Below are 23994 nucleotides of genomic sequence, written 5' to 3'. Positions count from 1 at the left end.
TTGACAGCTTGCTTATTTACCACATTGTCAAACAAGATCAAGTTGTACAAAATTAGAGTGAGCATTTAATCATTACAGTTTTTATATGGTATGTATAATGCAAATAAAATGTATTTTTTCCCACATTTTAGAAACCTGTTGTAAAAGAATGCAGTTACGTTGAATTCATAAAGAAGTATATATAATGCCCAACATACACTGAAACCTAATATTTTGGGGGTTATTGCAGTGATCATCAAGACTTGTTACAGAATGCACTTACCAAATCATTCCTTGGTTAAAAATAAGTCCCAACACATTACCACTGATATCAAATTCACAGTATGAAGGCTGAAAATATAAATAAAAATTATGTATAAATCCATAGAATGAAATATTTACTTGTTGTAATCAGAAGAGCACTTGATACAAGGGAAATTAGCAAATAAAAAGACAACAGAATGTTTCATCCAACTGGATCCAAGAATAACTTGGGCATCCAGGTAAAGTGGTGAAATATGGTAATAATTGCTTTGATAAAAAGGACATTTAGAGTGGCATGGAAAGGTTTGGGCACCCCTGGTCAAAATTACTGCTATTGTGAACCGTTAAGCAAGTTGTAGATTAAATGATCTCTAAAAAGCCGAAAGTTAAAGGTGACACATTTCTTTGGTATTTTAGGGAAAAAAATATATATATCATCATCTTTTACATTTTAAAAATTGCAAAATAGGCCAATGCAAAATTTGGGCACCCTGCATGGAAAGTACCTTGTAGCACCCCCTTTTGAAAGTATCACAGCTTGTAATCGCTTTTTGTAGCCGGTCAAGATTCTTTTAATTCTTGTTTGAAGGATTTTCATCCATTCTTAATTGGAAAGTCTTCCAGGTCTGTGAGATTCCTGGGTCATCTTGCATGTACTGCTATTTTGAGATTTTCAATGATGTTCAGATCAGGGGACTTTGAGGGCCATTGTAAAACTTTCATATTGTGCCTTTTGAAATAGTCTATTGTGGATTTTAACTTGTGTTTAGGATCATTATCCATTTATTCCTTGTTCCATTGACTGCAACATAACCCCAAAGCATGATTGATCCACCCAAAGCATAATTATTGTCGAGATCTTCTTTTCCTGAAATTCTGAGCCCTTTTTCCTTTACACATACCTTTGATCATTGCAGCCAAAGAGTTCCATTTTAACCTCATCAGTTAACAGAACTTGTTTCCAAAAGGCATCAGGCTTGTTTAGATGTTCTTTTCCATACTTCTGATGCTGAATTTTATGGTGAGGACTCGGGAGAGGTTTTCTTTCCATGAAGGCCATATTTGTGCTGTTTACTCTGAACTGTAAAACAATTTACCACAACTCCAGCATCTGCTAAATGTTTCTTAAAGTCCTTCACAGTCAGGTGGGGGTTCTGGATTGCTTCTGTAGCAATCCTACTAGCAGCTCTCATTGAAATTTTGCTTGGTCTTCCAGATCTCATCTTGACCTCCACTGTTCCTGATAACTGACATTTCTTAATTACATTTCGAACTGAGGGAAGGTCAACTTAAAAATGCTCTGTTATCTTATAGCCTTCTGCTTTGTAGGCCTCCATCATTTTCAATTTTAGAGTGCTAGGCAGCTGCTTAGAAGAACCCATGGCTGCTGTTATATGGCACAAGGTTAGAATGCAGGGTTTTTATAAAACTGGGACATTTGATCACCTGGCTTTTCGCTACAATGATAGTAAACAAGCCGTAAACCTAACTGGCTAATGAAGGTCTGTAAGACCCTCACCTCCATTACCACCCATTTCTTGGCTGTGCTCAATGGTAAATCTCACAATGTTTCCTTTCTTCGTCTACAGTGGATCTTCAGCAATGGCAGAGGCAGCAACTGTCACAAACAGCTACTACAGACAGAATCCAGGTGGATATTCAACTTGCAAACTGTTGCCCCTTCAAGCGTTAATGAGGGGTTATTATACCCTGGATTCCAGGGATAACCACCCAGGAAAGCACCTTTATGTTTGGAGGAAAAAGGGAGAAGCTTGGAAGCCTAAGAACACATCCCAACTGTGAAACACGAGGGTGGCATCATCATATTGTGGGGTTGTTTTGCTGCAGGAGGGATTGGGGATTGGTGCACTTCACTGGCTACATCAGTTTTGTCAAGAGGAATGGGTCCAAATTTTGACCAACTATTGTGAGAAGCTTGTGGAAGGATAGCCCAAACGTTTGACCCAAGTCATTCAGTTTAAGGGCAATGGTACCAAATACTAATGAAATTTATGCAAACTTTTGACTTTGCAGTAAGTAATAAAAATGCCTTAAAACATTCTCACTCTCATTATTCTGGCATTTGGCAAATATTAGTAATTATGGTAATCCTAACTGAGCTTAAATGGGAAAGATTTATTCTGACTTCATGTCAGATATTGAGAAAAACTTGCATATGTGTCTTTTTATAGAGTGTATGTAAACTTCTAGTTTCAACTGTATGAATTTATATTTGTACATCTTGTCCATCCCTCCTCAGATCTAGTGACATGTATATATACAACTACTTCCATGCTTTAATATTATTGACTCACATGCTTTGCTCCTCGATTGGTTGCATACTTTACATCTCTATTCATACCACTTTATATATATACTTCTGATATTTCATTCTTTTTTTTTTGCTTCAAATATAAATCACCAACTTCACCCTGTTCTGCTTACTGCTGGCAATTCTTGCTGTTAGCAATTATCATAAATCCATTGTTTTCCTGGTTGGTATATCTGTTTATCTATTGATGTTATGTTTATTCAATCTACTCCTGCCTACATTGCCAGCAGGTACACTCTGATACTCATTCCACCACAGGCTGCACTAGTCGTTTTGTCACTGAGGGCAATGTTGCTGTTACTTCCTTCCCTGGTCTTTGCACATGAACCACATAACGCAAAGCACCCATGTGACCTCGTCATGTGACACTGATCACATGACTGACTCTGACTCGTCCCCCTTACTTCCGGAACATCGAGATCCACATACCAGTAACTAACTCCTTTGATTTCTTGTCTTATTTACACATGCATTGATACGTTATGGTACCACTTGCCCTGATGAAGTCACTTAGCGGCGATACGTGTGGGCTTTCCTCATGTTTGCATTCTTAATTATCATTCTCACCCTAGCTTGATGTCAGACTCCATTGTGTCTTATACCTGTCATGGGGTTACCGCAACAGAGAGGAGCCAGAAGACCGCAGGGTACTTCTGGGTTGAAAAGAAACACTTCACCTTCTTTTTAAATTGTGCTAATTTCTTTGGCAGAACAGGAGTTAATCAGCCATGTTGGGAGCTCTGTGAGTCTGGGCTCTCAGGTGATCTCGGTTAGCCACTCCTATCCCCTTTATAATCTGGGTACTGATTGAAACATTTCGTCAGAGCTAGTTATGCTGCGTTGTTTGGAGGAGATGTGTTTTGGTGGTTATATGAGGAGATTGGAGGTGTTGTCTGTGACTGCTGCGTGGGTTTATGTGATAATTCCCTTCTCCCCTCTTACTTTGGTTTTTCCCCATCCTCGACCCCCCCGGTGCATTCCTCTGTCATATGTGAGTGAATATTTGTATGCCTGGTATTTTCAATTACCATTGTTCACGTTGCCTTGTTTGTCAGGTTGGTGTACTGTGGTGCACGGCATCTCCTCTCTTCCCTGGGTGGGAGAATAGAACAGATGGAGGGCTGAGTTAGGAAATTAGGCAAGGGTGGAGGCCCCAGCATCTTCACCTTCAGAAGTATCCTGGGGAATAGGGAGAGCTAGGATCTCCAAGGCATATTAAATTCTAACACTGCATGATTGTGGTGAGCCATGGCTGCGTAGTACGGAGGTGGGGGGATTCTATCTGCACTGTTGGAATGCATGTCTGATTAAGGAAGAGGTTGAGGGCACTGTTGGAGGCCCTAGAGGAGGAGGAGGAACCAGAAGCAATGGGGTAAGTGTTAGATACAAAGGTTTATCCCACAAGACTTTCGGATTCCAAGACTTGTGGAGCAGCCCCTAGATCGCCATCAGCCATCAGAGTCACCCAGTGCCCAGTCAGCAAGATATAACGCCCCTGCCCATGTTTGCTCATCCAGTTGTCAGTGGTGAAATGCACTCTGGCAGACATAGATTTTTTCAGAGAAAAGGTGATGTTGTCTGTGACGTGCTGGTGTAGTGCATGCACAGCTTTATTAGAGAAGTAAAGAAGTAATGGCGACTGGGCAACTGGTACTGAGTGACTGCAACAGTCATAAAATTTAGGAAACCTGCCATGGTTTATTCAGAATACTGGGCAGGCGGTGTAGGGGTTACTAGGGAGAGCCTCTCTTTGGGCCCGGGGAGGGTTTTTATAGCTTCAGGTGAGTGCCCTCCCCTGTCGTTTATACTCCTAGTTTGAGTGTTCCCGACCCTGCTCTGTTTGTGCCTCTTGCCTGTCCCTGTACGATTGTCTGGTGTATGTTCTGGTTTGACTACGGTAACGTCTCTTGGATTATGATTCTGTACCTGTATGCCCGTCCTGTGTATGACCCCCTGGCTTTGTCTTGACCTCCCTCTGGTTGACCCTCTTGTACCTCTCCCGCCATCTAGTGTATGACCATTTGCTACGTTTGACCTTTCTCTGATATTTGCCCCTGTACTTCTCTGCCTGACCCGTGCATGACTTCTGGCTCATCTGACTATGGCTATTATTTCTAGCTCTGTACTATCCTCCACACTGTGACCAGTGCTGCTGCAGTCTGTTGGTGAGTTCCGCCCACACCTCTGACGCGCAGTCACATGGTACACAGGTCCTGAGGGCATCCAGCGCTTCTCCGTCACTCCTCCCCGCCCGCAGGTCCTAGAGCAAGATTTCTGTCACCTAACGCAGCGCTCCTGCCTGGCCACGCTGTGAGTATAAGCTACTTAACTCTCACTGTCCCGGACAGGGATCGCTGGACACCTGGCAGTCACACTGTCCCTGAGTACTGTCACTGTAAGCGTGACATTTTAAACGACCATAATGTTCTTTTTTTTCCTTCTTACTCCCCTCCTCTCCCTTGGATCGAAAGGTTGTGAGTGAGGGAGGTTTCGCTGTAATTATAGACCCCATGCAGGCATTGTCAGAGCAGGTAAAGTAGCTCTCACAAATGTTCCAAAAACTAAACGTGGAACAACGCTCTATGGCTCACACCCAGCAGTAGCTGGTCAATACTGAACAAGGGGCTATTGGTCCCGAGAACAGGGACGTGTCCCTTACTTCTCCAGAATCTCCGGTTAAATTACCAGACTCCTTTTCTGGGGACAAAAGGGAGTTCAGGGCTTTTCGGGAGGGATGTAAATTGTTTTTTTCCCTGAGGCCCCGTTCTTCTGGGGGAGAATTTCAAAGGGTGGGGGTAGTTATTTCCCTACTGTGGGGTGCCCCACAATCCTGGGCATTTTCTCTAGCACCTACTGCCCCAGAACGTATGACTATGGATGCATTTTTTGAGGCCTAGGGCCACATTTATGACGAACCCGAAAGGGTTCGCCTGGCGGAGGATATGGTGATGAGTGCACGTCAGGGTCGGCTGTTATGATTGAGTCACCGTAGGAGGCAAAAACAGAAATGCTAGCTAAGTCCAGAAAACCAGAGAAGTTGGCAGCTATCGGATTGCAGACCCCTGAACCTATCAACACAACTAGCAGTAGCCGTGGGGGGTTCCTACGATGCCCTAGACCCCTCGATCACAGCTGGAGGACTATATAGCCTAAGGACAGAAAGGGAAATCTAAACTGCCCCAGAGCAGACCCCAAAGCAAAAGGCAGCCCCCAACATATAATGACGGTGAAGCAAGAAGAAAGAACACTAACACAGACAGAAAGATAGACTGAGCAAAGATGGGGCCCAAGCTAACTAGATAGGAAAGGACAGGAAGGCTGCTGTCTGCAATCCGTGAAAAACCCTATGAAAATAACAGCCAACAGACTGACAGTGAAAAAGGCCCTGAAGACGCTAGGCTTCAAAAAAGCTATGTCAGTACTCAGGAATATTCTGAAGACAGAGCAACCGGCAAAAGGAGATTCAGCTCACCCAAGCAGGGAATGGCAGAATCCAGAAAAGCAAGGAAAACAAAAACAAAACACAAATGCTAACAGGCAAAGCAGAAAACTTAGCTTTAGGGGAGCAGGAATCAGACTGGTCTCCTAGAAGTCCACAGAGAAATCACCCGCAGGGCAGAAGGGCGTCGGCAGCCTTATATCCAGTCCATGACTCCACTCAGCCAGTCATCATCATTAGGCTCAGGTGCCTGATAATCAGGCTCATTACCTTCCTTTACCAGAATAGGGAGTTCACCAGACCTCAGTGACGAAGGGGAAAATGAACTCACAACAGTCGGCACTCTGCGGAGTGGTTTTGCTCGGAGTTTCGGCGGTGGTCAGCCGAAGTCTCCTGGGATGATGCTGCCCTCCGGGGACTATTTCGTAGGGGCTTGTCGGAACGCCTTCAGGAAGCTTTGGCCCTGCACCCGCCTCCTGATACTCTGGAGGAAGCCATGACCCAAGCGGTGCGAATGGATCGCCGGCTGAGAGTCAGGGAAAATCAATTATTTGTCAAATTGGAAAAATGTAAATTTTTTGTCCAGGAGCTAACCTTTTTAGGACTCATAATTTCTCCACAGGGGTTTCGGATGGATCCCAAGAAAGTGCAAGCTATTGCAGAGTGGGTTCAACCTCAGGACCTAAAAGGTCTTCAACGCTTCTTGGGGTTCGCAAATTATTATCAGAGGTTTATCAAGGGCTTCTCACAGATAGTGAAGCCCCTCACCGACCTCATGTGTAAAGGGGCCGATATCAAAAATTGGTCTCTCCCGGCTAAACAATCCTTTTTGGTCTTGAAGAATTGTTTTATGTCTGCTCCGATACTGGTTCAACCTGACCCATCCTTACCATTTGCTGTGGAGGTCGATGCTTCCGAGGTGGGGGCCGTTTTGTCTCAAGGGCCATCTACCCTGACTAATCTTAGACCTTGTGCATTTTTTCCAAAAAATTCTCTCCTGCAGAGAGAAATTCCGATGTTGGGAATAGAGAGCTCCTTGCAATTAAGCTGGCGTTTGAAGAATGGAGGCATTTTTTGGAAGGGGCAGAGCATCCGATTACGGTCATCATGGACCACAAAAATCTGGAGTACATTAAGACAGCGAAAAGATTGACTCCCAGACAGGCTCGGTGGTCACTTTTTTTTTCTTGGGTTCAATTTTCTATTACCTTTCAGCCTGGGTCTAAGAACGTGAAAGCAGATGCTTTATCACGAAGCTTTGAACCATTGTCTGCTCCCGATCCACCGTCATCCATTCTTCAACCCAGGGTGGTTATAGCAGAGCTATCGTCGGAATTGGAGCGGGAGATTGTGGGGGCTCAATCTTTAGCTCCAAGATCCAAACCTGCTCATAAATTGTTTGTACCACAACACTTACGTTCTGATCTCCTACGAGAATTTCACAACTCTAAGTTGGGTGCTCACCCAGGTATTGCAGCCACATGTGAGGCAGTGAAGAGAGTTTTTTGGTGGCCATTAATGTCTGCAGAGATTAAGGAACATGTCACAGCCTGTGGGGTTTGCGTCCATTTAAAGAGCTCTCATTGCCGGCCGGCTGGTGAATTGGTACCTTTGCAATTCCGAGAAGACCTGGGACTCATCTGTCCATGGACTTCATCACCAATCTCCCTCCATCCCGGGGTAACACGATGGTTTGGGTAATTGTGGATAGGTTTTCTAAGATGGCTCATTTCATACCCATGGCCAAGTTACCGTCAGCTGAGGTTCTTTCAAAACATTTTCTTTCCCAAATCGTTCGTCTCCATGGTGTACCTATGAATATTGTGTCTGATAGGGGGACGCAGTTTGTTGCAAAATTTTGGCAAGCTTTTTGCAGGAAGTTGGGGATATCTCTATCTTTTTTCTCAGCCTACCACCCAGAGAGCAATGGACAAATGGAGCGCACCAACCAGTCATTGGAACAGATCCTCCGGTGCGTGACATCGACATTACAGGATGACTGGTGCGACACGTTGCCGTTGGCAGAATTCACTTTCAACAACCGAATTAACCAATCCATTGGTAGGTCACCTTTTTTTATTAATCTCGGATTAAACCCGCATTTTGGTGAATTTTCACGCCTGGAATCAAACTGTCTGGGGGCCGAAGATTCGGTCGGCAGGATAAGTGATCTTTGGTCAAAGGTTCGGGCAAACATTGGCAAGGCACAAGAAAAATACAAACACTTTGCTGATAATAAGAGGGACCCGGTTCAGACTCTACATTGTGGGGATCAGGTATGGCTCTCGACACGAAACATAAGTTTAAAACTGCCTTCCGCCAAGTTGGGTCCCAAATTCATTGGTCCCTATGTGATAACTGAAGTGGTTAACCCGGTGGCTTATCGCTTACTCCTCCCATCATTTTTTAAATTGCATAACGTTTTCCATAGGTCCTTACTCAAACCTGTAGGCTCGGTGGTAGAGGAACTCACACCTTTACCGCCTCAGGTATCGGTGGACGGTCATATGAAATTTGAAGTTCAAAACATTGTGCAGTCTCGATGGGTTCGCGGTTCACTGCAGTATCTCGTCCATTGGAAGGGGTATGGTCCGGAGGATCGGTCATGGGTACCAGCCAGGTTGGTGCACGCAGATCGCCTGGTCAGAGCGTACCATGCTCAATACCCAGAGAGACCTGGGGGTCCTGAGGCCCCCCCGTTGAAAGAGGGCTACTGTCATGGTTTATTCAGAATACTGGGCAGGCGGTGTAGGGGTTAATAGGGAGAGCCTCTCTTTGGGCCCGGGGAGGGTTTTTATAGCTTCAGGTGAGTGCCGTCCCCTGTCGTTTATACTCCTAGTTTGAGTGTTCCCGACCCTGCTCCGTTTGTGCCTCTTGCCTGTCCCTGTACGATTGTCTGGTGTATGTTCTGGTTTGACTACGGTAACGTCTCTTGGATTATGATTCTGTACCTGTATGCCCGTCCTGTGTATGACCCCCTGGCTTTGTCTTGACCTCCCTCTGGTTGCCCCTCTTGTACCTCTCCCGCCATCTAGTGTATGACCATTTGCTACGTTTGACCTTTCTCTGATATTTGCCCCTGTACTTCTCTGCCTGACCCGTGCATGACTTCTGGCTTGTCTGACTATGGCTATTATTTCTAGCTCTGTACCATCCTCAACACTGTGACCAGTGCTGCTGCAGTCTGTTGGTGAGTTCCGCCCACCCCTCTGACGCGCGGTCACATGGTACACAGGTCCTGCGGGCATCCAGCGCTTCTCCGTTGCTCCTCCCCGCCCGCAGGTCCTAGAGCAAGATTTCTGTCACTTAACGCAGTGCTCCTGCCCGGCCACGCTGTGAGTATAAGCTACTTAACTCTCACTGTCCCGGACAGGGATCGCTGGACACCTGGCAGTCACGCTGTCCCTGACTACTGTCACTGTGAGCGTGACAAAACCGTCTTTATCTATCAGGTGGAAGGCAGCATTTCTGTGGCCAACAGATTGGAGATAGTGGCATTCAAGCTCTTAGCTTTGGCATGTGTAGGAGGAAAAAAGGAAAAAAAAATTTACGTGTCCACAACTGCAAGACCAAGACCTGGCTACTGTGCTGAAAGAGTATGGAGAACAGGACAATCTGTTGGACTGTGAGTGAGGTGCAGGCGGAGATGTTTTGGTGGATTGAGAAAGAAGTATTGTGCTAGGTGACACAAACATAGCAGTTATGTCCACTTCCATAACAGCCGACGGGCTGTCACTCAACCCGACGGGCTGTCACTCAACCCGACTGTAGGAGTAAAGAAGTGGAATTTCTGCATCTGGAGACGTGTTTGAGAACACTTGGTATGGTGATGAAGGAGGCAGAAGCAACAAATGTGTTGAATGGAACAGCCTGTGGTTAGCAAGGCCTGCTAGCTGGCATTTTAGCACAGTGAGATTCCCACACTAAGGCATGTTGACCGCTCATGTGCCGGTTCATGCATGTAGTTGTCAATTTATTGCAATTTTGCTTCTACTAAGTTTCTTTTTTTTCAAATTTGGCATATAACATGAGTTGGGTCATCCTTTGTCATCTTAAAGGCCTGAGCTAGGCAACCCTTGCCGCCCCTGTGAACTGCAAACTCATGACCGCTGCTGGCCACAGCCAGAGTAGGGGCTGAGGATGCAGTGCTTTTCGTGGTTGCATCACTTTGTGTCTGTGTGGAAAGCTGCAACGTAACCTCATCTTCCTCCTCCTCCTCCACCTCCTCTACTGAGCTACTCAGCTGGATAACTCTGGGTTAACACCAAGTGGGATCTACATCCTTTTCATCATCCTTTCTGTTCTCACACTCCTCACCCTGAGAATTACCCTCCTCCTCTTCCTGCCCTGATTCCACAGTACAGTCCTCATGTGCCTCTGGTATCTGAACCTCATCAGGATCACATCCACCCTTGGTGGTTAATGTCTGGTGACAAGGGTCTGGATTCTGCTTGGGCCCTATTTCGTTCTGCCCCGGACCCAACATGAAAACATTTTGGGCATTATTGCAGATCCTTTCCTCCTCTGGGATTCTGTAATTGTTTGGAGCAGACCTCTGATTACTGTACTGTGTGTCATGTTAATGTGGAGGAAGAGTAGGAAAGGCCACTTGATGCAGCACTTGCCATTCACTGGAGCACATGCTCTTTCTGAACCTCATCTATAAGGTGTACTACTGTGCAACTGCTAAAGAAAGGGAGTGGAGTAGGCTATACAGTAACTGATGTCAGTGGTCTTTGGATAGGACAAGACGATGTTCATTCATTTGAGCTTTCATTAGCTTAAACACCTAACCCACATACACGTCAAACACCAAGCCTATACAACCTTTCACCACGACCTGGCTTTTTCCCACTTATGTTGTATGTACCCTTCCCCTCTTGTAACCTGCTGCTTCACAACCTTAGGCCTACACCTGTCAGTTACCTGTCACTAAATGAACAATCACTATTTATTTTCTTAGTGTGCCTGAATAACACTGCTATACCTAACGATTTTTAAAAAGAAATGTGGTATTCTGATTTCTCACTGCAACACAATTTTATCACAAACTATTTGGATAAGCAAATTGGGCCAACTGGCTTCACCCCAATTTTAGACCTAACAATTTTTAAATGGAAATCTGGCCTTCTCATTTCTCACTGAAACACAGTTTTATCACAAACAATTTGGATTAGCAAATGGGCCTCCTGAGACTGCAACACAGTTTTAGTACAATCTAGTTAGATGCTGGAAGATCAATATCGCACATGACAGGATCCTATGTAACTACTGCCAAGTTCACTTTCAGCAGCAGCAGCACTTGCAGGAGCGGCTTCTCTGCACTGTGACACTGAGAAAATGGCGACAGCAAAACAAAATGTCTGCTTTTTATATGGCTTGGGACGTGTGTATTCAGCAGCCAATCACAAAAGACATTGTGTCATAATGTTGTGGATGATTTCTGCATCCTGATTGGCTGCCGGAATGTACACATATTAATTCTTTTTTTTACTTTAATAACTTACATTCCGCATCTCATTTGGCCTAGACACATTCCCTTCCCTCATCATACAGCACCACTATATTAGCCAAAGTCATCACAAAAGCATTAGTGGAAACGTAATGATTTATCAAACTGTGACCAAACTTTTTCGACTTTGAGGAAAAATGCTCGGGAAACTGAACACGAATCCAAATGTGATACGTTTCTGCCAAATCCAAATTTGAGACTGGTGAACATTTTTTGAACAAGTTCTCCCATCTCTAATCATAATGCTCAACTCCGCCTGCTAGTGCCCCTGTGCAGCCAGACAGGATGCACCAATAATATGTCCGCCCTTGAAGTCTTCCTATATTTCAAAGAGAGCATACTAAGCTCAATAGACAATTGATGTCATCTCCAGGCCCTTTACAAAAGTATTTTAGTGTTGATAAAATTTTCATTTTTCTTGCAAAATTTCAATAAATTATTAATAATATGTTAAAAAATATAGCTTTTACGCTTGAGTAGGAAACCACACCAAAAATATATCATACCATATGAAGATCTATACAATAAATATGACTGAAGAAGAAAACCCTAGATCATAACATTGAAATTATAGCAGAAATTGTTACATACCCATCCATACTCCAGATCCCAGCACCAGCAATAATTAAAAAAGCGCACAAAAACTGCTTGTAGGAAGTCACCAGTTAATATCGTGACATAAGTGGTCATAATATCATTTACTGTAAGTCGTACAAATTCCTAGAAGAAGCAAATTGGAAAGATTTGACATTTATGACACTAGTGACACTACTGAATACAATTATATACATAAAATATAACAGCGCAAGCTAGAGATCAATTTGCAAGCATGGGATTTTGATCAATTGACTAATATGGTGGATGGTAAGAACTATGTTTTGCTTTGAAGTGCTAGGCAGAATGTGTTTAGATATTGCCCAGATGGCCGAGGGATTTATTTTTGTACTGAGATGCAGTATATTACAACAATAAAAAAAATTTGCAGCCACTTTGGAACCTATTCCTATGTATTGAAGTGGAAGTCCTTTCTGTAACAACTATTTGAGAAGATTTTGAGGTAATTTACTCATATACATTATATACACATGTAAAAGTTTGGGCACCTCTGGTCAAAATGACTCTTATTGTGAACAGTTAAGCAAATTGAATATGAAATGATTTCCTTTGTATTTTAGTCATAGAAAAAAAATATACAGTGTGTGTGTGTGCATATATATATTTTTTTTTCTTTCTTCTTCTACATTTTACAAATTACAAAATGTAAGTGGGCTGACGCAAAAATTTGGGTACCCTGCATGCTTAGTAGCCAGTAACACCCTCTTTTGAAAGTATCACAGCTTGTAAATGCCTTTTGAAGCCAGCCAAGAATCTTTCAGTTCTCTTTTGAGGGATTCTCATCCATTCTTCCTTGGAAAAGTCTGCCAGTTCTGTGAGATTCCTGGGTCATCTTGCATGACCTGCTCTTATGAGGTCTTGCCACAAATTTTCATTAATGTTTTTATCAGGGGACTGTGAGGCCATTGTAAAACATTCAGCTTGCGCCTTTTGAGGTAGTGTGTTATGGATTTTTGACATATGTTTAGGATCAAAATTATCCATCCTCTTTTCAACTTCAGCTTTTTTACAGATGGTGTTATGTTCACATCAAGAATTTGTTGAAATTTCATTGAATCCATTCTTCCGTCTACCTATGAAATGTTCCCCATGCCATTGGCTACAACACAACTCCAAAGCATGATTGATCCACCCCTATGCTTAATGGTTAGCGTGATGCTCTTTCCTGAAATTCTGTGCCCTTTTTTCTCCACACATACCTTTCATCATTGTGGCCAAAGGGTTCTACTTTAACATCATCTGTCCACAGGACTTGTTTCCAATATGCACGAGGCTTGTTTAGATGTTCTTTTGAATTCTTCTGATATTAAATTTTATGGGAGGATGCAGGAGAGGTTTTCTTCTGATGACTCTTCCATAAAGACCATATTTGTGCAGTGGTCTCAACAGTAGAACAATGTACCACAACTCTAGAGTCTGCAAAATTTTTCTGAAGGTCTTTTTCAGTCAAGAAGGGTTCTATGTTGCCTCTCTAGCAATCCTTCTAACAGTTCTCACTGAAATGAAGGCAAATTAAAGGGAATCACATTTGAGCTATCTAACCTATTAATATGGGCATACAGGCTACAGAATGCTGAAAACAGTCCTCCCTGTACGTTTCATATCAGATGCTTGTTGCTGAGAAATCATCTTTTATCATTTTATATACAGTAAATGACCTAAGGAGGATGTGGAGGATGGTGCATGGAAGATAACTCTGCCTCTTTCTTTTAACTCTCCCTCCGGCATACTTATTTTACATCAAGGGGAGTTATCAGTGAGAAAAGTAACCAAAACAGAACAGAAGATATAAAATTTGTCTTCTTGCAAACACATTTTTTTGCTTCTCTCTCAGCTCTGCTGTTTGGTAACAATAATGCAGCTCTGTCTGCCTGGAAGATGGAAGCTGAGGCTGAGAGGAATCTGCAGATGTGTCAGATGTAATCACATGCAGCTCTGCAGTGAAATCAGGAGAGCAGAGAGCAGCCATTACACATCGCACACTGGTAACCAATATACATCATACTGGTAACTCCACCTTATATTTAAAATATGCTCTGGAGGCAAAATTATCTTCCGGGCAGCGTCCTCCCCAGAGCCTGGAAGAGACCAGTTGTATAAAGTGAATCAAGAAAAGCACATCCAGCCCATGAATGGCAGCGCTTCCCAGGATTCACATCCAAAGATGATATTTCATATTTTTTTATTTGATAAGTTATAATAGAGACAATACAATGCGTTTCGGATACAGTATATATCCTTCTACAGGTATCATAAAAACACAGTGCAAATCCTACTAGTATAAAATTCAATTACACTTATATAGTAGCAGCCTATTATCCCTGTCTCAGAAACTTGTTTTGGGGTGTGGACCAAGTTCAGGGACACACCCACTGATTGATCCAACCTTGACAACATAGATGCAAGAAAAAGCAACGTTTAAACTCTCTCTATGATATATCATTCAATCCATTTGGATATAATGTTCCCAGACGATATGTCCAAAATGTTTCTTTCCGGTTTAAAAGAGCATTCCTTTCAGACCCTTTAACAGAAAATCTCTTTGTTCAGGGAGCATCTCTGTATTTGTTAAAAAAAAAAACCACCGCATTTACCCCCATTTCGTGATCTATGTTGGAACATAACGAATTTACATCTAACGAGTTAAAGAAATAGTTGTCTTCCCATTCAATATCTCTCAGTTCCCCGATTAATTGTGTGGAATCTCTCAAATATGAAGGAAGAGACTTTACTAGTTCTTGTAAAAACAAGTCAATATAATGAGAAAGATGACAAGTCAAGGAACATATTCCTGATATAATTGGTCTGCTAGGTGGTTTTTCAGGGTTCTTATGCAATTTTGGTAAATGATAAAATAACGCCATGGTTGGTGCAGGATTTGTTAACAACCTTTTTTCTGTTTTATTAAGAATATTCCTCTCATAGGCTTCCTGAATCATATGGTGATAGTCCCGAATAAAGTATTGTGTAGGATCTACTTTAAACATTTTGAAATATCTCGTATTAGACAATATGTTCAAAGCTTCCTCAATATAGTCAGATCTGTTTTGCACAACTACTCCCCCCCTTTATCAACTTGCCTTATTACAATATCTGTATTTTGTCTCAAATCCTCCAATGCCACTTTTTCTCTTTAAGGCCATGTGCACACGATGCAGATTTCCAGCGGATCCGCAGCGGATTTTACCGCGCAGAAACGCTGCATATCCACATTGTGATGTACAGTAGCATGTTAATCAACAGAAAAAATAAACCGCTGTGCAGACGCTGCGGATTTTTCCGTGCGGTTTTCTTGTGGTTCAAAATATGCAGCATGTCACTTCTTTTGTGCAGTTTTCCACCTGCTTCATTCTCCAATTCCACAGGGGGAAATCTGCAGGGGAAAACCGCACAAAAACCGCAAGAAAACCACAAGAAAGAAGGAAGAAATCCGCAGGAAAAATGCAGGTCACTTGACCTGCGGATTTCTTCAATTCTGCGCGGAAAAATCCGCAGGGCAAAAAAGTACGTGTGCACTTAGCCTTAGAGATATTGTTCTCTTTTCTATCTAATTTTACCCAATTCCATGCTTTTCGATTTTATTTTTATTATTATTTTCCCATTTCCTAAATTTTTCAGATACTAATGAAAAAAAGTGTACCTCCTTGTGGATATATTCCTTTTCTTTGGTCGTCTCTATTGGGATCAGTATTTTTTTGGGATCCCCAATGTTCCCATTTTTTTCAGTCAACAAGACATGCCTTTTAAGAGTAAGTTTAAATCATAGAATCATAGAATCATAGAATCGTAGGGTTGGAAGGGACCTCCTGGGCCATCTGGTCCAACCCCCTGCTCAAAGCAGGATTCGCTAAATCATCCCAGTCAGATGTCTGTCCAGCCTCTGTTTGAAGACTTCCATTGAAGGAGAACTCACCACTTCTCGTGGCAGCCTGTTCCACTCCTTGATCACTCTAACTGTCAAAAAGTTTTTTCTAATATCTAATCTGTGTCTCCTCCCATTCAGTTTCATCCCATTGCTTCTCGTCTTTCCTTGTGCAAATGAGAATAAAGTTGATCCTTCTACAATGTGACAGCCCTTTAGATATTTGTAGACAGCTATTAAGTCTCCTCTCAGTCTTCTCTTATGCAAACTAAACATTCCCAAATCCTGCAACCTTTCCTCATAAGACAGGGTTTGCAGACCGGTCACCATTCTGGTCGCTCTTTTCTGAACTTGCTCCAGTTTGTTGATGTCTTTTTTAAAATGTGGTGCCCAAAACTGGACACAATATTCCAGATGAGGTCTGACCAAAGAGGAGTAGAGGGAAATAATGACTTCACGTGATCTAGACTGTATGCTTCTGTTAATACATCCTAGAATTGCATTTGCCTTTTTTGCTGCTGCATCACACTGTTGACTCATATTCAGTCTGTGATCTATTAGTATACCCAAGTCTTTTTCACATGTGCTGTCACTTAGCCCTATTCCTCCCATTCTATATATGCTTTTTTCATTTTTATTGCCCAGATGTATTACTTTGCATTTCTCCCTGTTAAAAACCATTCTGTTAGTTGCTGCCCACTTCTCCAGTTTATTTAAATCTTTTTGAATCCTCTCTCTCTTCTCTAGTATTAGCTATCCCTCCTAGCTTTGTGTCATCAGCAAATTTAATCAGTTTACCCTCAATTCCTTCATCTAAATCATTGATAAAGATGTTGAACAATACAGGGCCCAGGACAGAGCCCTGTGGTACCCCACTTGAGACATTCTTCCAACTGGATGTGCAGCCATTTACGACCACTCTTTGGGTCCGATCACTAAGCCAGTTATGAATCCACCTAACAGTTGCCTTGTCCATTCCATACTTAGTCATTTTTTCAATAAGGATTGTATGAGAGACTTTGTCAAATGCTTTGCTGAAGTCAAGATATACTATATCTACAGCATTTCCTTGATCCACCCAATCAGTGATACCGTCATAGAAGGAAATTAAGTTAGTCTGACATGACTTATTAGTTACAAACCCATGCTGACTCTGTTTAATCACTTCATTCTTATCCAGGTATTGACATACATCTTGTTTAATAATTTGTTCAAAGATCTTTCCTGGTATAGAAGTCAGACTCACCGGCCTATAGTTGCCTGGGTCCACCTTCTTCCCCTTTTTGAAGATAGGAACAACATTTGCTCTTCTCCAGTCTTCTGGCACTTCTCCTGTTCTCCAAGAATTTTCAAAGATTATGGAGAGGGGTTCAAACATTTCTTCTGCTATCTCCTTCAGTACTCTGGGGTGTAATTCATCTGGACCTGGAGACTTGAATTCATTTGGGTTAGCTAAGTGTTTCCTCACTATCTTTCTGTTTATAGATATCCTGGATTCTTCTATTCCCTTAATAGGACAGTGAATAACAGTTGATGTTACATTTCCTTTCTGAGAGAAAACAGATGCAAAATAGGAATTTAAAAGTTCAGCCTTCTCAACATCCTGTCTTACCATTTCATCATTTTCATCCTGTAAAAATCCTATAGCATCTTTGACTTTTCGTTTACTTTTGACATATCCCCAAAATCCTTTATTATTGCTTTTGACATCTCTTGCAAGCCTCAATTGATTTTCAGCTTTAGCTACTCTGATTTGTGCCCTGCAGGTTCTGCAGACAGCATTATATTCTTCTTTAGATATGCCTCCCTCTTTCCATTTTATAAACATTTTTTTCTTCCTTTTTAGCATGTGCTTAAGTTCTGTGTTCATCCATCCTGGTTTCCTTAAATGCTTCCTATTCTTCCCTCTTTTCGGAATTGTTAACAACTGTGCTTTGAGAATTTCATTTTTCAAGATTTCCCATCCGTCCTGGACATTTTTGCCTTTAAGGATATCCAGCCATTGGATGCCTCCAATTCTTTTTCTGAATCCCTTAAAATCTGCCTTTCTGAAATCTAACCTTGACGTCTGAGTCTTCACAGGTCTTCCGCCTCTAGTTATCCAAAATTCTAAAATAGCATGGTCGCTACCTCCTAGGGTCCCAGCCACTTTTACCTCCTCAACCATTTCCTCCCTGTTCATAAGGATTAGATCCAAGGTAGCAGTTCCCCTTGTTTTCTCCCCTACCTTTTGGAAGATAAAGTTGTCAGCAAGAGAGGATAAGAATTTCCTTGACCTGTTAGTTTTGCCTGAGAGAGATTCCCAACAAATGTCTGGATAGTTAAAATCTCCCATGACAACTATGTCATATTTTTTGGAGAACTTGGCCATTTGATGCATAAAGAGTTCATCCATATCTTCAGCTTGCACAGGCGGCCTGTAGTAAATGCCTACAATGGTGTCCTTTCCATTGTTCTGTCCTTGTATTCTTACCCAAACAGTTTCCACAGAACTCCCAGTCTCTGAAGCTACAATGCGACACCCCCTCCTCGTTTATCAAGTCTGTTTCTTGCAAATAAGTTGTATCCTTCTAGTCTTGTATTCCAATCATGTGTATTGTCCCACCAAGTTTCAGTGATTCCAATGACATCATATTTCTTTTCCTGTGTTAGTAGTTCCAATTTTCCTTGTTTGTTGCCCATGCTTTGTGCATAGTATAGAAACATTTTAGTTTGTGATTGGTTTCTCTTTTTCCAATATTTTTATTAATTCCTCTTTGTTCTTCCTTTCAACTTCTAATAGCAGAGATCTCAATAGCATTTGTCAGGTGTATGGCTTTTTCTGGTCTTTTGCTTCCCTTCCCATGTTGTTCTAGTTTAAAGCTCTCCTTACAAGTGTAGCAAGGCGACTTCCAAATACATGCTTTCCAGTCTTCGTAAGGTGCACCCCATCTCTAGCAAGTAGTCCATCGTATAAGTAGTTCACTCTGTGATCCAGAAATCCAAATCGTTGCTGACGGCACCATCGACGTAGCCAGTTGTTCACCTGCAGAATCTTATTCCACCTTGTTCCATGGCCATCCACTGGGAGGATGGAAGAGAAGACCACCTGCGCTCCCAGTTCTTTCACTTTCTTGCCTAAGTCTTCAAAGTCTCTGCAGATGGTTTCCAGGTCGTTTCTTGCGGTGTCATTTGTCCCCACATGTAGTAGCAGGAATGGGTAGTCATCTGTAGGTCTGAGGAGTCCTGATATCCTGTCAGACACATCTTTAATTTTTGCACCTGGAAGACAGCACATTTCTCTTGAAGTTATATCCGGTCTGCAGATAGCGGCCTCTGTTCCTCTCAACATGGAATCCCCCATGACCACCACTCTCCGTTTCTTCTTCACAACATTTTTCTTTCTCCATCCAGGAGCACTCTGAAGGCGTACAAGGTTGCTGTTTGTTGGCAAAGTCTTATCCTGATGTATTTCTTCATCGTTTTCCTGCGTGAGAGCCTGGTACTGGTTTCTGAGCAGTATGGGTGCTGACTGTCTCCTGATCCTCCTGCTTCTCTGGGTCACATGTCTCCATTCCTCTGTTTCTTCAGGTGCACTTCGAATTTCTTCTCTTTCTGTAACATGAAGAGATAATTCTGCTCTGTCCAAGAACTCTTCACCTTCCTTAATGATCTTCAATGTAGCTAACCTCTCTTCGAGATTTTGCAACTTTTCCTCCAACAGGGACACAAGCTTGCATTTGTGGCATGTGAACATGTAGCAAGAAATGCAGCTCACCAAATTGCTCCTGGCCTCTTCCATCTTGAGATTTCTTAAAAACGATGAAAGATGAGCCAAAATTCGGCGCGCGGTTTTTCCGATTTCCTCTTTTCAGCTGCAACGGCCGAAACCCAGTGATCGTTGAGCTCGCGGAGACTCTTCACTTATCCCAGAAGGCACTGGGAATATGCAAATGATCTCCTCAAGACTCTTCCCCTGCGAGTGTATATACATTTTTAACATAAAAGTAACTCCGGTGGAGCAGATACCCTCTGGTGTTGCAAATAGGAATGCGCTTTTAAACCAGAAAGAAACGTTTTAGATATATCGTCTGGGAACATTATATCCAAATAGATTGAATGATATCACAGAGAGAGTTTAAACATTTTTTTTTCCTTTTTTTTCTGTGTTTTTTTTAATTTTTTTTCTTCTTGCATCTATGTTGCCAAGGTTGGATCAATCAGTTGGTGTGTTCCTGAACTTGGTCCACACCCCAAATCAAGTTTCTGAGAGTTTATTGCCTTATAAGACGCAGCTGATTATAAGATGCACCCCCAAATTTGTTGAAGAAAAAGAGAATATTTTATGTTAAATGGGGGTCTGTCTTATAATGCCAGTGTCCGTCTTACAAATCATATATATGTCTTTCATCCTGGTATCTATTAAACCCCCATCCTGGCACATGGCCCCCCTGTGCTGCTGGCACATTGGTACATTGCTCACTTGTGCTGGCACATTGCCCCCTTGTGCTGCTACACTGGCACATTGCCCCCCTGTGCTGGTGGCAGATTGCCCCACTGTGCTGCTGGCATGGACATGGCTCCCCCATCCCATTCTGGATATGCTCCCCTGTGCTGCTGGCATGCACATGGCTCCCCCATCCCATCCTGGATATGCCCCCCTGTGCTGCTGGCATGCACATGACACCCCCACCCCATTCTGGATATGCCCCCCTGTGCTGCTGGCACACACATGGCCCCCCATCCCATCCTTGATATGCCACCTGTGCTGCTGGCACACACATGACCCCCCCACCCTATCCTGGATATGCCCCCTGTGCTGCTGGCATGCAAATGGCTCCCCCATCCCATCCTGGATGAGCTCTCCTGTGCTGCTGGCACGCACATGGCTTCCCCTTCCCATCCTGGATATGCCCCCCTGTGCTGCTGGCATGCACATGACCCCCCACCCCATCATGGATATGCCCCCCTGTGCTGCTGGCACACACATGGCCCCCATCCCATGCTTGATATGCGCCCCTGTGCTGCTGGCACACACATGACCCCCCCACCCCATCCTGGATATGCCCCCCTGTGCTGCTGGCACGCATACGCCCCCCACCCCATCCTGGATATGACCCCCTGTGCTGCTGGGACACACATGACCCCCCACCCCATCCTGGATATGCCCCCCTGTGCTGCTGGCACACACATGACCCCCCACCCAATCCTGGATATGCCCCCCTGTGCTGCTGGCACGCACATGGCCCCCCATCCCATCCTGGATATGCCCCCCATGCTACTGGCACACACATGACCCCCAACCCCATACTGGATAAGCCCCCTGTGCTGCTGGCACACACATGACCCCCCCATCCCATCCTGGATATGCCCCCCTGTGCTGCTGGCATGTACATGGCCCCCCATCCCATCCCAGATATGCCCCCCTGTGCTGTTGGCATGCACATGGCCCCCCATCCCATCCCGGATATGCTCCCCTGTGCTGCTGGCACGCACATGGCCCCCCATCCCATCCTAGATATGCCCCCCTGTGCTGCTGGCACGCACATGGCCCCCCCATCCCATCCTGGATATGCCCCCCTGTGCTGCTGGCATGTACATGGCCCCCCCATCCAATCCTGGATATGCCCCCCTGTGCTGCAAGCATGCACATGGCCCCCCATCCCATCCTGGATATGCCCCCCTGTGCTGCTGGTGCACACATGGCCCCCCCATCCCATCCTAGATATGCCCCCCTGTGCTGCTGGAATGCACAGGGCCCCCCATCCCATCCTGGATATGCCCCCCTGTGCTGCTGGCACACACATGGCCCCCCTGTGCTGCTGGCATGCACATGGCCCCCCCATCCCATCCTGGATATGCCCCCCTGTGCTGCTGGCACGCACATGGACACCCCATCCCATCCTGGATATGCCCCCCTGTGCTGCTGGCACACTCATGGCCCCCACATCACATTCTGGAAATGTCCCCCTGTGCTGCTAGCACGTACATGGCTCCCCCATCCCATCCTGGATATGCCCCCCTGTGCTGCTGGCATGCACATGCCCACCCCATCCCATCCTGGATATGCACCCCGTGCTGCTGGTATGCACATGGCCCCCACAACACATCCTGGATGTGCCCCGCTCACCCCATCCTGGATATGCCCCCCTGTGCTGCTGGCACGCACATGGCCACCCCATCCCATTCTGGATATGCCCCCCTGTGCTGCTGGTACACTCATGGCTCCCACATCACATCCTGGAAATGCCCCCCTGTGCTGCTAGCACGTACATGGCTCCCCCATCCCATCCTGGATATGCCCCCCTGTGTTGCTGGCATTCACATCCCACCCCATCCCATCCTGGATATGCCCCCTGTGCTGCTGGCATGCACATGGCCCCCACATCATATCCTGGATATGCCCCCTGTGCTGCTGGCATGCACATGGCCCCCACATTACATCCTGGATGTGCCTCACTCACCCCATCCTGGATATGCCCCCCCTGTGCTGCTGGCACGCACATGGCCCCCCCATCCCATCCTGGATATGCCCCCTTGTGATGCTGGCATGCACATGGCCCCCACATCACATCCTGGATATTCCCCCTGTGCTGCTGGCACTTACATGGCCCCCACATCACATCCTGGATATGCTCCCCTGTGCTGCTGGCGCGCACATGCCCACCCTATCCCATCCTGGATATGCCCCCCTGTGCTGCTGGCACACACAAGGCGCCCCATCCCATCCTGGATATGCCCCCCTGTGCTGCTGGCATGCACATGTCCCCCACATCACATCCTGGATGTGCCCCGCTCACCCCATCCTGGATATGCCCCCCTGTGCTGCTGGTACACTCATGGCCCCCACATCACATCCTGGAAATGCCCCCCTGTGCTGCTAGCACGTACATGGCTCCCCCATCCCATCCTGGATATGCCCCCCTGCGCTGCTGGCACGCACATCCCACCCCATCCCATCCTGGATATGCCCCCTTGTGCTGCTGGCATGCACGTGGCCCCCACATCACATCCTGGATATTCCCCCTGTGCTGCTGGCACTCACATGGCCCCCCCATCACATCCTGGATATGCTCCCCTGTGCTGCTGGTACGCACATGCCCACCCCATCCCATCCTTGATATGCCCCCCCTGTGCTGCTGGCACACACATGGCCCCCCCATCCCATCCTGGATATGCCCCCCCTGTGCTGCTGGCACGCACATGGCCCCCCCATCCCATCCTGGATATGCCCCCTTGTGCTGCTGGCATGCACATGGCCCCCACATCACATCCTGGATATTCCCCCTGTGCTGCTGGCACTCACATGGCCCCCACATCACATCCTGGATATGCTCCCCTGTGCTGCTGGCAAGCACATGCCCACCCCATCCCATCCTGGATATGCCCCCCTGTACTGCTGGCACACACATGGCCCCCCCATCCCATCCTGGATATGCCCCCCCTGTGCTGCTGGCATGCACATGGCCACCCCGTCCCATCCTGGATATGCCCCCCTGTGCTGCTGGCACACTCAAGGCCCCCACATCACATCCTGGAAATGTCCCCCTGTGCTGCTAGCACGTACATGGCTCCCCCATCCCATCCTGGATATGCCCCCCTGTGCTGCTGGCATGCACATGCCCACCCCATCCCATCCTGGATATGCCCCCCTGTGCTGCTGGTATGCATATGGCCCCCACATCATATCCTGGATATGCCCCCCTGTGCTGCTGGCATGCACTTGGCCCACACATCACATCCTGGATGTGCCCCACTCACCCCATCCTGGATATGCCCCCCTGTGCTGCTGGCACGCACATGGCCACCCCATTCCATCGTGGATATGCCCCCCTGTGCTGCTGGCACACTCATGGCCCGCACATCACATCCTGGAAATGCCCCCCTGTGCTGCTAGCACAAACATGGCTCCCCCATCCCATCCTGGATATGCCCCCCTGTGCTGCTGGCATGCACATGCCCACCCCATCCTGGATATGCCCCCCTGTGCTGCTGGCATGCACATAGCCCCC

The 23994-nt window shown here is 45.4% G+C and overlaps 1 protein-coding gene across 1 annotated transcript in view; it reads right to left on the bottom strand.

Moving 5' to 3' along the window:
- LOC141048288 (transmembrane channel-like protein 1) overlaps positions 1-23994 on the bottom strand; it is a 397123-nt gene that overhangs the window by 18094 nt on the left and 355035 nt on the right. Inside the window, exons 14-15 of the mRNA XM_073543738.1 lie at positions 12118-12246; positions 263-330 (exon numbers count right to left, since the gene is read on the bottom strand). Of these exons, the coding sequence (XP_073399839.1) occupies positions 263-330; positions 12118-12246 (197 nt within the window). The remainder of the gene's footprint in view (positions 1-262; positions 331-12117; positions 12247-23994) is intronic.

This window comes from Dendrobates tinctorius, unplaced genomic scaffold, assembly GCF_039654945.1.
Source record: "Dendrobates tinctorius isolate UK_male_01 unplaced genomic scaffold, ASM3965494v1 ptg000134l, whole genome shotgun sequence".
Lineage (NCBI taxonomy): Eukaryota > Metazoa > Chordata > Amphibia > Anura > Dendrobatidae > Dendrobates > Dendrobates tinctorius.
This window is presented reverse-complemented; position numbering and strand designations above follow the sequence as displayed.